The sequence below is a fragment of the Mustelus asterias genome, chromosome 17 (assembly GCF_964213995.1).
Source record: "Mustelus asterias chromosome 17, sMusAst1.hap1.1, whole genome shotgun sequence".
Taxonomy (NCBI): Eukaryota; Metazoa; Chordata; class Chondrichthyes; order Carcharhiniformes; family Triakidae; genus Mustelus; species Mustelus asterias.
The window spans coordinates 66,385,355-66,398,741 of NC_135817.1; the positions used below are offsets into that span (position 1 = coordinate 66,385,355).

General features: G+C 43.9%; 1 protein-coding gene and 1 non-coding gene across 2 annotated transcripts in view; both read left to right on the top strand.

Annotated features, from left to right (window-relative positions):
- tomm70a (translocase of outer mitochondrial membrane 70 homolog A (S. cerevisiae)) overlaps positions 1-4,584 on the top strand; it is a 28,922-nt gene extending 24,338 nt beyond the window's left edge. Inside the window, exons 11-12 of the mRNA XM_078232864.1 lie at positions 927-1,049; positions 3,191-4,584. Coding sequence (XP_078088990.1) covers positions 927-1,049; positions 3,191-3,344 — 277 coding nt within the window. The 3' untranslated portion in view covers positions 3,345-4,584. The remainder of the gene's footprint in view (positions 1-926; positions 1,050-3,190) is intronic.
- A 7,721-nt stretch (positions 4,585-12,305) lies between these two features.
- LOC144506707 (U2 spliceosomal RNA) lies at positions 12,306-12,505 on the top strand. Its single transcript, XR_013499947.1, has one exon. It is a non-coding gene; the product is annotated as a U2 spliceosomal RNA (small nuclear RNA).
- Positions 12,506-13,387: the final 882 nt, after the last annotated feature.

Consider the following 13,387-nt stretch of genomic DNA (forward strand, 5'->3'; position numbering starts at 1 on the left):
TTCTTGTGCTGAAACTTAGTTGATCAGGCAGCAGTGTCCTTTTAAACCTTTTGATTATCATAGGCGAGTGTTAACTCTGCACGTGTGAAATCTCCAGGCCTGGGATCGCTGGGTGTCATTCTCTCCAAGTTTTCCTTTCTTTGGTGCACCATCACTGCCTGCTATCAAAGGAAGCTTAAATGCTGAAGCCACAGACTGCAGCAGTTCATGAAGGTGGTTCAACAGCACCTGCCCAAAGTCAGTAAGGATGGGTGATGAATGATGGCCTTGCCAACAACATATACCTTCCCTGAGTGCATAAAAATGTTGTAACACTGCTCCTCACTGTGGTCTAGCTGAAATTAGCCTATTCAGCAAGCACTTGCCCAAATAAATTCCTCTTCTGACAAGCTAAGATATACAGCATATGCATTTATTTTCTTGCTAATTTTCCCTTCTGGAGTCGACGTCGTCTTTGAGGGACATATGTATAATGCTCTGCAACACCCTTCTCAAGTGGGAGTTCTTCGCATGGGTTCTGGCTGCAACTCTGAGCAGCATTGTCAAACCCGTTCTTGTCACCAAACCACATTTGTACAAACACATTCCCAGGAGTCGGTAAATAGCCATCCAAAGTTTCTTTCCCTGCCCCAACCCAGGAATGTCCACTGTTGTTCGTTGTGTTATCTCAACTCAGATCAGTTAATCCATAAATCAAACTTAAGACCTTCCGAGTTTGCGTATTTTATTCATTAACTGAAGTTTAGAACCTGTGTAGTACTTCCATACCATGATTTTTAATTTTGAGTCAATCAAATTGAGGAAATTTGGTACGTCTTCCTTTTGGCCTATTAATATTGCTTTTTATAAGCACTTTACACCAAGTTGTTAAATTGCACCTAATTTGCTTTTTTGTTTATGCCAATTTGGTATTTAATTTATTTTAGTTTGCTTCAGCTTCAGTGGAAACAGGATTTGGATAAAGGCTTGGAACTAATCAGCAAGGCTATTGAGATCGATAATAAATGTGATTTTGCATACGAGACCATGGGCACTATTGAAGTCCAGAGGTAATTTATTAAATTGTTTTTGCTCCCACTGTGTTTGACTCTATAAAAAATTGTGTTTCTAAAAAGTGATCTCTATTGTTTGAGTTTAGAAAATACACAAAGTTATAGGTTGCTACAAAACATGTATGGTTTTTAAGCTTGTAAATCTGGCATGGATTATTTTGTCAGAAACGCCATCGTTTCTTCATGCCAATTTTTGTGCAGTTCAAGATTCTACATGCATTTTGTAAAAAGTGTTTGTTCTTAGAATATGGGTGACTTTAAATGCTCGTTCCTCGAAAGAAAGTGAATGTCCTTCAGCTGCTGTAATTTCTGTGTTGTTGAGGAGTTCTGAATTTTCTCAGTTAGTATTCTAGTTTTACCACAGGCTGAATCATAATTACTGGCAGGGACTTGATATTACCCTACTCTGCTATGGGATCTGTAATTGGGTTTAGTACTGGGGCGGTGTAAGTATTATATTAAATTTATAGTTTAACTAGTTAAACTCCATAATTGTAAAAAGTAAAGTTTATTTATTAGTCACAAGTAAGGCTTACATTAACACTGCAATGAAGTTGCTGTGAAATTCCCCTAGTTGCCACACTCCGCCGCCTGTTCGGGCCAATGCACCTAACCACGTCTTTCAGACTGTGGGAGGAAACCAGACACCATGCAGACACGGGGAGAACATGCAAACTCCACACAGACAGTGACCCAAGGCTGGAATCAAATCTGGGTCCCTGGCGCTGTGATGCAGCAGTGCTGGCGCTGTGATGCAGCAGTGCTAGCCCTGTGCCACTGTGCCGCCCCTGCAAATTCAAAATTTGCATGATACTCTAAATTTGAAACTTAAGCCACAAGATAAAGATGGCAGGACAGGTGATGTGACGCAGCTGTAGCTTATGACAACTGGTGAAAACTTGTGATCCGTAGTGATCCTATCTGCAGTGACTGCAGCTTGAGGAATTTGGGCTTCAAGTTGATGAGCTGGAGTTGAGCTTTAGACGTTGCAATGCATCAGGGAGGGGAGAAGTCACCTGGACACTTTGTTCTAGGAGTCAGTCATACTACAGAATACTAAGACCAGAAGACTTGGGAACAAAATTAGGCCCTTTGGCCCATCGAGCCTGCTCCCCCATTAAATCATGGCTAATAAGTTTCTCATCCCCATTCTCCTGCCTTTTCCTCACTGCCCTTGCTCCTCTTACCAATCAAGAACCTATTTATTCTGTCTTAAATGCACTCGATGACCTGGCCTGCACAGCCTTCTGTGGCAATGAACTCTAGATTCACCACCCTCTGGCTGAAGAAGTTCAGCCTCCTCTCAGTTCATAGAATCGCCACAGTGCAGGAGGAGGCCATTCGGCCATCGGGTCTGCACCAACCACAGTCTAGCCCTATTACCAAACCCCGCATATTTACCCTGCTAATCCTCCTGATACTACGTTCAATTTAACATGGCCGATCAACCTAACCGGCACATCTTTGGACTGTGTGAGGAAACCCACACAGACATGGAGAATGTGCAAACTCCACACAGTGACCCGAGGCTGGAATTGAACCTGGGTACCTGTCGCTGTGAGGCAGCAGTGCTAACCACTGTGCCACCATGTTGCCCATGTTCTACAGGGTCATCCCTTTACTCTTGGGCTGTATTCCAGATGTGGTTTCACCAAGGCCTTATATAATTGTAGTAGGATTTATTTACTCATACTCTAATCCTGTTGTAATAAAGGCTAGCGTACTATTTGCTTTCCTAATTGCTTGATACACTTGTGTTAAAATTGTGATTCATGGACAGATTGCCCAGGTCACTACGAATAAAAAAAGTTCCCAGTCTCCTGCCATTCAAAAAATATTTCGCCTTTCTATTTTTCCACATTGTTGTCCAATCACTTACCTCCCTCAATCCTTTTACAGCATCCTTGCATCTTGTCACAGCTTACTTTCCGCCTAACATTGTATCATCAGCAAACTGGGTGCATTACAGTCCTTCCCCCTCATCTAATTCATTGCTAGGGCCTCAGCTATTTAAAATCATGGATCATTGCGGTACATTTCAGTTGTAGTGTACCAACCTTAAAATGACTTGATCAGAACTGTACCATTTTTCATAGCACTTGCAACTAATTTAAATGCATTTTAAAATCTGTTTACAGGGGAAATCTGGCTAAGGCTATCGATATGTTTAGCAAGGCCATTAACCTGGCCAAGTCAGAAATGGAGATGGCCCATCTGTATTCTCTTTGTGATGCTGCATACGCACAGACGGAAGTTGCTAAAAAATATGGACTGAAGCCCCCAACACTGTGATTTGGAAAATACAAAGTATTCCCATTGTTCTGTTAAGCTTCTGATAAATTTTATAAACTGTTGAATGCCACAGCAATCTTTGTGATATTCATTTATGTTTTCTGTGTGGATGTGTTAAGTAGCTGGTGATGAATATGTGCAGAATAATTGCACTTGAATTGGCCTCGAAGGTGAAATTAACATTTTATGGCACTGAAGAAAACATTTTTTTTTACACTAGCACAGTCAGGCCACACAAACATCTTATGGTTGTTTTCATATAGGATGATGTGTTTTTCTTGAAAACAAAACCTCCTGCACAGTACAAAATTGGCGCTCCCTTTAAAAGTAAAAGATGGTGACCTAAATCACTAACTGTACAACAAATTGAATAAAATTGTGAATGCTCATAATTTTAGTTGTGTGTGGTGGGAATGGGCTTCAAGAAGTTTATTTGCAATTATCTTTGCATTTTTAAAATCTTACCTGTTCAAAATGTGTTCCATGGTATGTCAAATATTTAAAACTGTTCTGATGGTCCAAGTTGAAAGTGTATGAATTATATGGTATATAGTTTGACGTGGTAGAGATAATGTTCTCTACATTTATAGAAAACCAATTCTGTTATTCTGTGCTGAAAATGTCTTTTGCAAAGTGTGCATTTAAGCATGTCCAATGGGATACAGTTGTACAGTAGAGCTCTTTAAAAAAAAAAAATCGCTGTATCCAGTGAGAAGTTGCAAAAGTGACATTAAAGAATATTGGGGGTGTCTATATATTAAAAAAAAGTGCTGATGTGGAAAGATTCTGGGCTTTGCAGTGTGTTTTGCTGTTTACATAATTGATGCAAAAATTTTGTGCCTGTAGAGATGGCACTGCATAGGCTGCCAATGTGGCCTAGAGACAGAAGCTTCTCCATTCCCATTTTAATGTATTCACGTGCATATCTGAGGCACGGTGAATTTTATTTTGATCTTGCTGAAAGTTTTGTTCAGCCTAATCCATTTGATGTGAAAATGGAAAAGGCCCTTGATAGAAGCATGTGCTCTTCAGTAAAAACATTGTGTTACCAAGAACTCGAATGGCTGTCAAATACAATGTTGGAAAATGCACTGGAAAAAAGTTATCGAACTAGTTTTTTGTAAATGACTAATAGTGTAAACTTGCGCAATAAATACTGCATTCAGAACGAAAATGGTCTGTGCGCTGTTTAAATAACATTCAATGCATATCCACCCAATAAACATTGCATTTAGAATGAAAATGGTTATCATCAATAAAACAAATCAATAAACAATGGATGTAGAGCTGTGACTGCCTGACCAAAGTGGAATGCACCCATAGCATGGAAGCAGAGGTGTGTATCTTCTGTAGATGGCACCAGATGAATTGGTGCCAACAAGAGTCAAAAGTCCTGCAGCTTGGTTGATGTCAGCAGAATGATGACAGATGTGCTGACAAAGGAGTCATCATGAGCGATTGGTGTCTGAGTGAAAACCAGCTTCTTGTAATGTTTCTTATTCACAATCGAGTGCTAGTGCACCAAGCTAAAATAAGAAATAAACTTTTCAGGTCAGAAGAATTCAGGAACAACATTTCAGCTGTTTAAAACAATGACTATTATTGTTCCTTAGACTACAGTATTTTCTCTTAGAAAAATGGGCAGCTTGACAGAATGGAAAAAAATTCATAGTACCTTTTTGCTACAATATTGTCAAAGAACAATACAGCACAGGAACAGGCCCTTCGGCCCTCCAAGCCCGTGCCGCTCCCCGGTCCAGGATTGAATCCTGAATCCAGGATCCCCGCCCAATTTTCCAGCCTATCTACATACCAATATCCTATCCACCGAGCTGTCCCTCACAGCTACGATGCTTTGTTCATTACAACCTATTAACTCACCCCCACCCCCCCCAATTCCAGACCATGTGATCTCCAGGGAGAGGCGAAAACCCAGAGTGAAAAACCCCAGGGCCAATATGGGGAAAAAAAATCTGGGAAATTCCTCTCCGACCCCCTGAGGCGATCGAAACGAGTCCAGGAGATCACAATGGCCCTGATCGGAAAATGCTTCCCAACCCTAGTCATTTCCACTTCCACGAACACCATCTGAATTCCCTGCCCCCGAGACAGGTTCCCAACTATCCGCAGTCTCGCTCTGTACTGGCACCAGCAAGATGATCATAGAATGAAGCCTTGAAACGAGAAACAAGGAACAATTAGCCCGCGCCGCTCCCTGGTCCAAACTAGACCACTCTTTTGTATCCCTCCATTCCCACTCCGTTCATATAGCTGTCTAGATAAGTCTTAAACGTTCCCAGTGTGTCCGCCTCCACCACCTTGCCCGGCAACACATTCCAGGCCCCCACGACCCTCTGTGTGAAATATGTCCTTCTGATATCTGTGTTAAACCTCCCTCCCTTCACCTTGAACCTATGACCCCTCGTGAACATCACCACCGACCCGGGGAAAAGCTTCCCACCGTTCACCCTATCTATGCCTTTCATAATTTTATACACCTCTATTAAGTCTCCCCTCATCCTCCGTCTTTCCAAGGAGAACAACCCCAGTTTCCCCAATCTCTCCTCATAACTAAGCCCCTCCATACCAGGCAACATCCTGGTAAACCTCCTCTGTACTCTCTCCAAAGCCTCCACGTCCTTCTGGTAGTGTGGCGACCAGAACTGGACGCAGTATTCCAAATGCGGCCGAACCAACGTTCTATACATCTGCAACATCAGACCCCAACTCTTATACTCTATGCCCCGTCCTATAAAGGCAAGCATGCCATATGCCTTCTTCACCACCTTCTCCACCTGGGACGTCACCTTCAAAGATCTGTGGACTTGCACACCCAGGTCCCTCTGCGTCTCTACACCCTTTATGGTTCTTCCATTTATCGTGTCGCTCCTCCCTACATTATTCCCACCAAAATGCATCACTTCGCATTTATCAGGATTGAACTCCATCTGCCATTTCCTTGCCCAAATTTCCAGCCTATCTATATCCTTCTGTAGCCTCTGACAATGTTCCTCACTATCTGCAAGTCCTGCCAGTTTTGTGTCATCCGCAAACTTACTGATCACCCCAGTTACTCCTTCTTCCAGATCATTTATATAAATCACAAACAGCAGAGGTCCCAATACAGAGCCCTGCGGTACACCACTAGTCACAGGCCTCCAGCCGGAAAAAGACCCTTCCACTACCACCCTCTGTCTTCTATGACCAAGCCAGTTCTCCACCCATCTAGCCACCTCCCCCTTTATCCCATGGGATCCAACCTTTTTCACTAGCCTACCATGAGGGACTTTGTCAAACGCTTTACTAAAGTCCATATAGACAACATCCACGGCCCTTCCTTCGTCAACCATTTTGGTCACTTCTTCAAAAAACACCACCAGGTTAGTGAGGCATGACCTCCCTCTCACAAAACCATGTTGACTATCGTTAATGAGTTTATTCCTTTCTAAATGCGCATACATCCTATCTTTAAGAATCTTCTCCAACAACTTCCCCACCACGGATGTCAAGCTCACCGGCCTATAATTACCCGGGTTATCCTTCCTACCCTTCTTAAATAACGGGACCACATTGGCTATCCTCCAATCCTCTGGGACCTCACCTGTGTCCAGTGACGAGACAAAGATTTGCGTCAGAGGCCCAACGATTTCACCTCTCGTCTCCCTGAGCAGCCTTGGATAGATTCCATCAGGCCCTGGGGATTTGTCAGTCTTTATATTCTCTAACAAACCTAACACTTCCTCCTTTGTAATGGAGATTTTCTCCAACGGTTCAACACTCCCCTCCGAGACACTCCCAGTCAACACATCCCTCTCCTTTGTGAATACCGACGCAAAGTATTCATTTAGGATCTCCCCTACCTCTTTGGGCTCCAAGCATAAGTCCCCACTTTTGTCCCTGAGAGGTCCGATTTTTTCCCTAACAACCCTTTTGTTCCTAACGTATGAATAAAATGCCTTGGGATTCTCCTTAATCCTGTCTGCCAAGAACATTTCGTGACCCCTTTTTGCTCTTCTAATTCCCCGTTTGAGTATTTTCCTACTTTCATTGTACTCCTCCAGAGCTCCCTCCGTTTTTAGCTGCTTGGACCTAACATACGCCTCTCTTTTCTTTTTGACCAGTCCCTCAATTTCCCTGGTTATCCACGGTTCTCTAATCCTACCCTTCCTATCCTTCTTTTTTACAGGCACATGCTTGTCCTGTAGCCCTAACAACCGTTCCTTAAAAGACTGCCACATACCAGATGTGGATTTACCCTCAAACAGCCTCTCCCAATCAAGAGCTGCCAATTTCTGCCTGATCCCAATAAAGTTAGCCTTCCCCCAATCCAATACCTTACCCTTGGGACATCACTCATCCTTTTCCATCACTATCCTAAAGCTAACAGAATTGTGGTCACTATTTGCCACATGTTCCCCAACCAAAACTTTGAAGACCTGACCGGGCTCATTCCCCAGTACCAGGTCCAGTATAGCCCCCTCTCTAGTTGGGCTGTCCACATATTGTTCCAACGAACCCTCCTGTACACATTTTACAAATTCCTCCCCATCCAGAGTCCCTGCCCTCAGCGATTTCCAGTCTATACCAGGGAAATTGAAGTCTCCCACTACAACAACCCTATATTTCCTGCACCTATCCAGTATCTCCTGACATATCCATTCTTCCACTTCCCTTGGGCTGTTGGGGGGCCTGTAGTACACCCCCAACATAGTGACTGCGCCTTTCCTGTTTCTAAGCTCCACCCAGAGTGACTCGCTACACGACTCCTCCGAATTGTCCTCCCTCTGCACCGCTGTAATATGCTCTCCAACCAATACCGCTACTCCCCCACCTCTTTTGGCCCCTCCTCTGTCTCGCCTAAAACACTTGTACCCTGGAATATTCAGCTGCCAGTCCTGTCCCTCTTTCAACCAAGTCTCTGTCACCGCAACCACATCCAAATTCCTCGTGCGCATTAAGGCCCCAAGTTCGTCTGTTTTACCTGCTACGCTCCTTGCATTGAAGTATAAGCACTCCAGACCCCCAGGCTCAGTGAGGTCGTCCTCCCCCAGAGTGCTCTTCTTCTTTGCCAGCCTTGTCCCAGCCCCAAGCTCGTCCCCAGCCACCACACTTATAGACCTTTGATCCCCACCCCCCTGCCATACTAGTTTAAACCCCCCCGAACTGCATTAGTAAAGCTCCCAGCCAGGATATTTGTGCCCTTCCAACTTAGTTGTGACCCCTCCCTCTTGTACAGGTGCCATCCTCTCCTGAAAACCTCCCATTGGTCTATGAAAATAAAGCCCTCCCTCCTGGACCAGTCCTTTAGCCAGGCATTCATTTGAACCAACTCCCTATTCTTAGCCTCACTGGCACGAGGCATTGGGAGCAGCCCAGAGATGGCCACCCTAGTGATCCTACTTTTTAACCTATTTCCCAACTCCCTGAATTGCTCTCTTAGGACCCCCCTACTCTTCCTATCTACGTCATTTCCACCAATGTGTATAATGACATCCGTTTCTTTATCTTCCCCTTTTAATATGCCTCCTATCCGCTCGGAGACATCCGTGACCCCAGCACCAGGTAGGCAGACTACCATCCTGGAGTCCCGTTCGCCCCCACAGAATCACCTGTCTGTGCCTCTAACTGACGCATCCCCCACCACTATCGCTCTCCTAACCCCTCTCTTCCCTTTCCGGGCCACAGAGCCTGACTGTGTGCCAGTGACCTGGTCACTGTGTCTTACCCCTGGAGAGGCACACTCCTCCACACTATCTAAAACAATGTACCTGTTTTGGAGTGGGACAACCACAGGTGACCCCTCTTCTAACTGTCCACTCCCCTCCCCTCTCACACCTGTCACCAAGCCCTTCCTATTTTGAGACACCTCTGGAGTCCTCCCTTGTACTTTACCCTTCTGCCCTTTACTCCTCCTAACTGTGACCTTCGAGTTTCTCCATCTTGTCTTCCATTCTCAATTTTTGAGTTCTCTGCATATTACCTCAGCCTTTCTCCATTTTCTTTCTATCTATTCCTACTATCTCTTCCTCTTGTCAATTTCTTCTGTCCCTCCCCAAGCCTTCTATTCTTTTCCCGGAACAACACCATTGGAAGGTCTATAAGTGACAATAGCCATTCCCTTATCCTGGGCTCATTTTCTGGTTTGTTAAAATGTTTATGTTGGTTGTTATGATGTAATTGTGACACAGATTAACCATGGTGAGGCAAACTTTTCAATGTCTAATGTGCTGATTGATGATCTTTCCATTGGTCGTGCTCTCTTCACAAAGCAAACTTATTTACATCATCCACCTGAACCACATTCCCTTCTAGATCGATAACCCAGATAGTCACGGTCATCGCAGCTGTTTTCTTCACTTAAACCAGTTGTGCACCCTCCTGCCTCATGAAATCCAGTTTACAAAGTTGTGATATCTGATTTCACTTTTATTCATGCATGGGATGTGGGCATTGCTGGCTAAGCCAGCATTTATTGCCCACCCATTACCTTTGCGAGGTGGTGGTGAGCTGCTGCCTTGAACCTCTTTGCAGTCCATGTATATTTGGATAGTTAGGGTATTCCTGGATTTTCACCAGTGAAGGAGCTACTATGTGCAGTGAGAGCAAGGTATGCCCAATCTCAGTCTTAAGTACTCTTAATGACTTAAAATTACTGCCACTCAGTCTGGCACTCGTGGATCCCTATTCCTTTTTCCACAAGTGTCCCAACACACACCAGAAAAAAAGGATGTGTGTGGGGGCGGGGGGTGGTGGTGGAAAGAGAGACACTGACGAAACAGTCAAACACGATTGAGCCTAGGGCACAATCCTGAGAAATTCCGGCAGTGATATTTTGGAACTGATTAGACTCTAACCAGAGGGCCCTAGAGAATTGGATATAATCTGAAACACAACATCTTTCAAAAGTTCAATTTTAAAAGGGATAAGACATGACATGGTTTGCTCTTCGTGCTCCATGTGGAAGGCCAGCATATGTGCAGGAAGTGTCTCCAGCTGCAACTCCTGGAAGGCTTGTGTTTTGGAGCTGGAGTGGCAGTTGAGAACACTATGGAGTATCCATCTGCAAGGCAGAGAATATCATGGATAGCACAGAGGTGGTCACGCTGCAGGTTCAGACTCCACAGGCAGGAGGGGAATGGATGACCACCAGGCTGAGCAAGAGAGCTAGGCAGGAAGTGCAGGATTCTCCTGTGACTATTCCCCCACAAAACAGATGTACCATTTTGGATATAATTGACAGGAATGGCCTTTCGGGGGAAAACAGCCACAACCAAAATCATTGCACCACAGTTGGTTCTACTGCAGAGGGGGAGGAGGAGTAGAAAGTTATATGGGATTCAATAGGTAGTTATAAGGGATTCAATTGTAAAGGGGAATAGATAGGCATTTCTGTGGCCACAATCAAGACTCCAGGATGGTATGTTGCCTCCCTGGTCCTAGGGTCAAGGTTGGCTTGGAGCAGCTGTAGGACATTCTGAAGGAGAGGGTGAACAGCCAGTAGTCATAGTACACATTGGTACAAACTACATAGGTTTTATAAAATTGAATGAAGTCCTAAAACCAGAATGTAGAGAACTAGGAAGCAAGCTAGCTGAAAAGTAGGACAAAGGTATTGATCTCAGGATTACTACCTGTGCCACACGCTGGTCAGAGCAGAAACAACAGGTATACATATGAATACACGGCTGAAAAGATGGTCTGAGGGGGAGGGTTTCAGATTCCTAGGGCTGGTTCTGGGAGAGATGGGATTGGTACAAACTGGATGGGTTACACCTGGGCAGGATAGGAACTGATGTTCTTGGAGGGTGGGGGAGAGGGGTACTTGCTAAAATAGTTGGGGAGGGTTTAAACTAATATGACGGGGATGGGAACCTTTGCAAGGATTCAGGGCAGGGGGAATTAAGAACAAGAGGAAAAGAGAGTGAGAATAAGGAAAGTGAGAGAGAAATCAAGGGCCAGAGTCAGATAAAGACCAAATAAAAAAAAATAGGAAGAGAAAAAATGTTAAACATGCTCACCTTCAAGTTTCGTACCTGAATGGTCAGAACATTCAAAACAAAATGGATGAATTAGTTGCACAGAGATGTAAAAGGGTATGTCATAGTTGGCATTATGGAGACATGGCTCCAAGGTGAGCAAGGATGGGAATTAAACACTGAGGCTATTCCATGTTTAGGAAGGACAGACACAGGAAAAGGTGGTGGAGTTACATTGTTGATCAAAGAGGATACTGAGGAAGGATATTAGCATAGATATGGAGTCCGTGTGGATTGAGTTAAGCAACAAGGGGTATCGCTTAAAGGCCACCGTGTAAAGCGTCTCAACCGAGGCCAGACCGAGGGCCAGGTAACTGCAGAATACCCTCGGCCTGCGTAACTGTGTGCCAATCTGAAAAATAACAGCACACAGTAAAATCTGACACATGTATATAGTTTTAAGAAATGAAATGTAACGGAATGTAATGTTTTTGTAAATGAGCACGGTATTGTACTGTAAAAATGATTCTTTTTTACACTGTTTATGACTTTTGGATCTGTAATTTCGCAATGTTTTATTGGAGAGTTTTTTTTTGTGTGAATAAAGTATATTTTTGAAAAAAAAACAAGGGGTATCGCTTCTCGGCCTTTTGGCTAAGATCAAGTGTATGGTCGGCACCCCATAGTCGGCCGCACTTGGTTGAGGTCATTGGGTTGCACTGAAGCTTCATATGTTTCATATGAAGCAATTTTTAAAAGCGGCATCTCGGCCTTTTGGCTAAGATGCAAATGAGCTCAAGTCTTGGAGGAGGAACCTCCCCCTTCTCCAATCAGCTTGGCTCATGTAGATCAGGCCCAGGACAGGGTGGTTTGGTCGCTCGCCCTGTCTTGTCAGCCTGGATCTGAAATGTCTCAATTTGTTGAGACTCTGAATTGGATTTGATTTGATTGAATTGGAAAAGTATTTTTTTAAAAAACAAGGGGTATCGCTTCTCGGCCTTTTGGCTAAGATCAAGTGTAGTATGGATAGGATGCTGCGCTTGGTTGAGGTCATTAGGTTACATTTAAGCTTCATATTCATATGAAGCAATTTTTAAAAGTGGCATCTCGGCCTTTTGGCTAGGATGCAAATGAGATCCAGCCTTGGAGGAGGAACCCTGCCCCTCCTCCAATCAGCTGGGCTCATGTAGATCAGGCCCAAGACAGGTGTGAAGGCCCTGTCATGTTAGCCTGGATCGGAAATGTCTCAACTTGTTGAGACTCTGAATTGGACTTGATTGAATTGGAAAAGTATATAAAAAAAAGCAAGGGGTTGGTATACAGACCACCAAATTGTCATGGTAATGTTGGGAAAAGCATCAGATATGAAATCTGAGATGCAAATGTTAAAGGAACGTCTGTGATTATGGGTGACTTTAATCTATGATGATCGGGAGAGAGTGTCAAATTAGTCACAGTACAATAGAGGAAGAATTTCTGGAGTGCATATGAAATGGTTTTCTGGAGCAATATGTTGAGGAACCAAGAAGGGAGCAAGCCATCTTGAACTGAGTGTTGTGCAATGAGAAATGATCAGTTGAGAGAATACTTGAGGACAAGTGATTATAATATGGTAGAATTCTGTTTAAGTTGATAGTAATGTAATTGATTCTGAGACCTGGGTCCTGAATCTCAATAAAAGGTAACTATGGCATGAATTGGCCACGATGGACTGGGAAACATTATTGAAAGGCAGCGGACAGGCAATGGTAGGCATTTAAAGAACGAATGGGTGAACCACAGAAGTTTATTCCTGTTTGACACAATGGCAAGGAATTGCTGAAATTATGCACACAGATACAGCAAACAGTAAAGGTGGCAAATAGCATGTTGGCCTTCACAGCAAGAGGATTTGAATACAGGGATGTTTTGCTGCAATTGTATAGAGTGTTGGAAAGTCTGCAGAGAGATTTGGATAGGCTAACTGAGTGGGCAAGGATCTGGCAGATGGAGTATAACGTTGACAAGTGTGAGGTTATCCACTTTGGAAGGAATAATAGTAAAATGGACTATTATTTAAATGGTGAA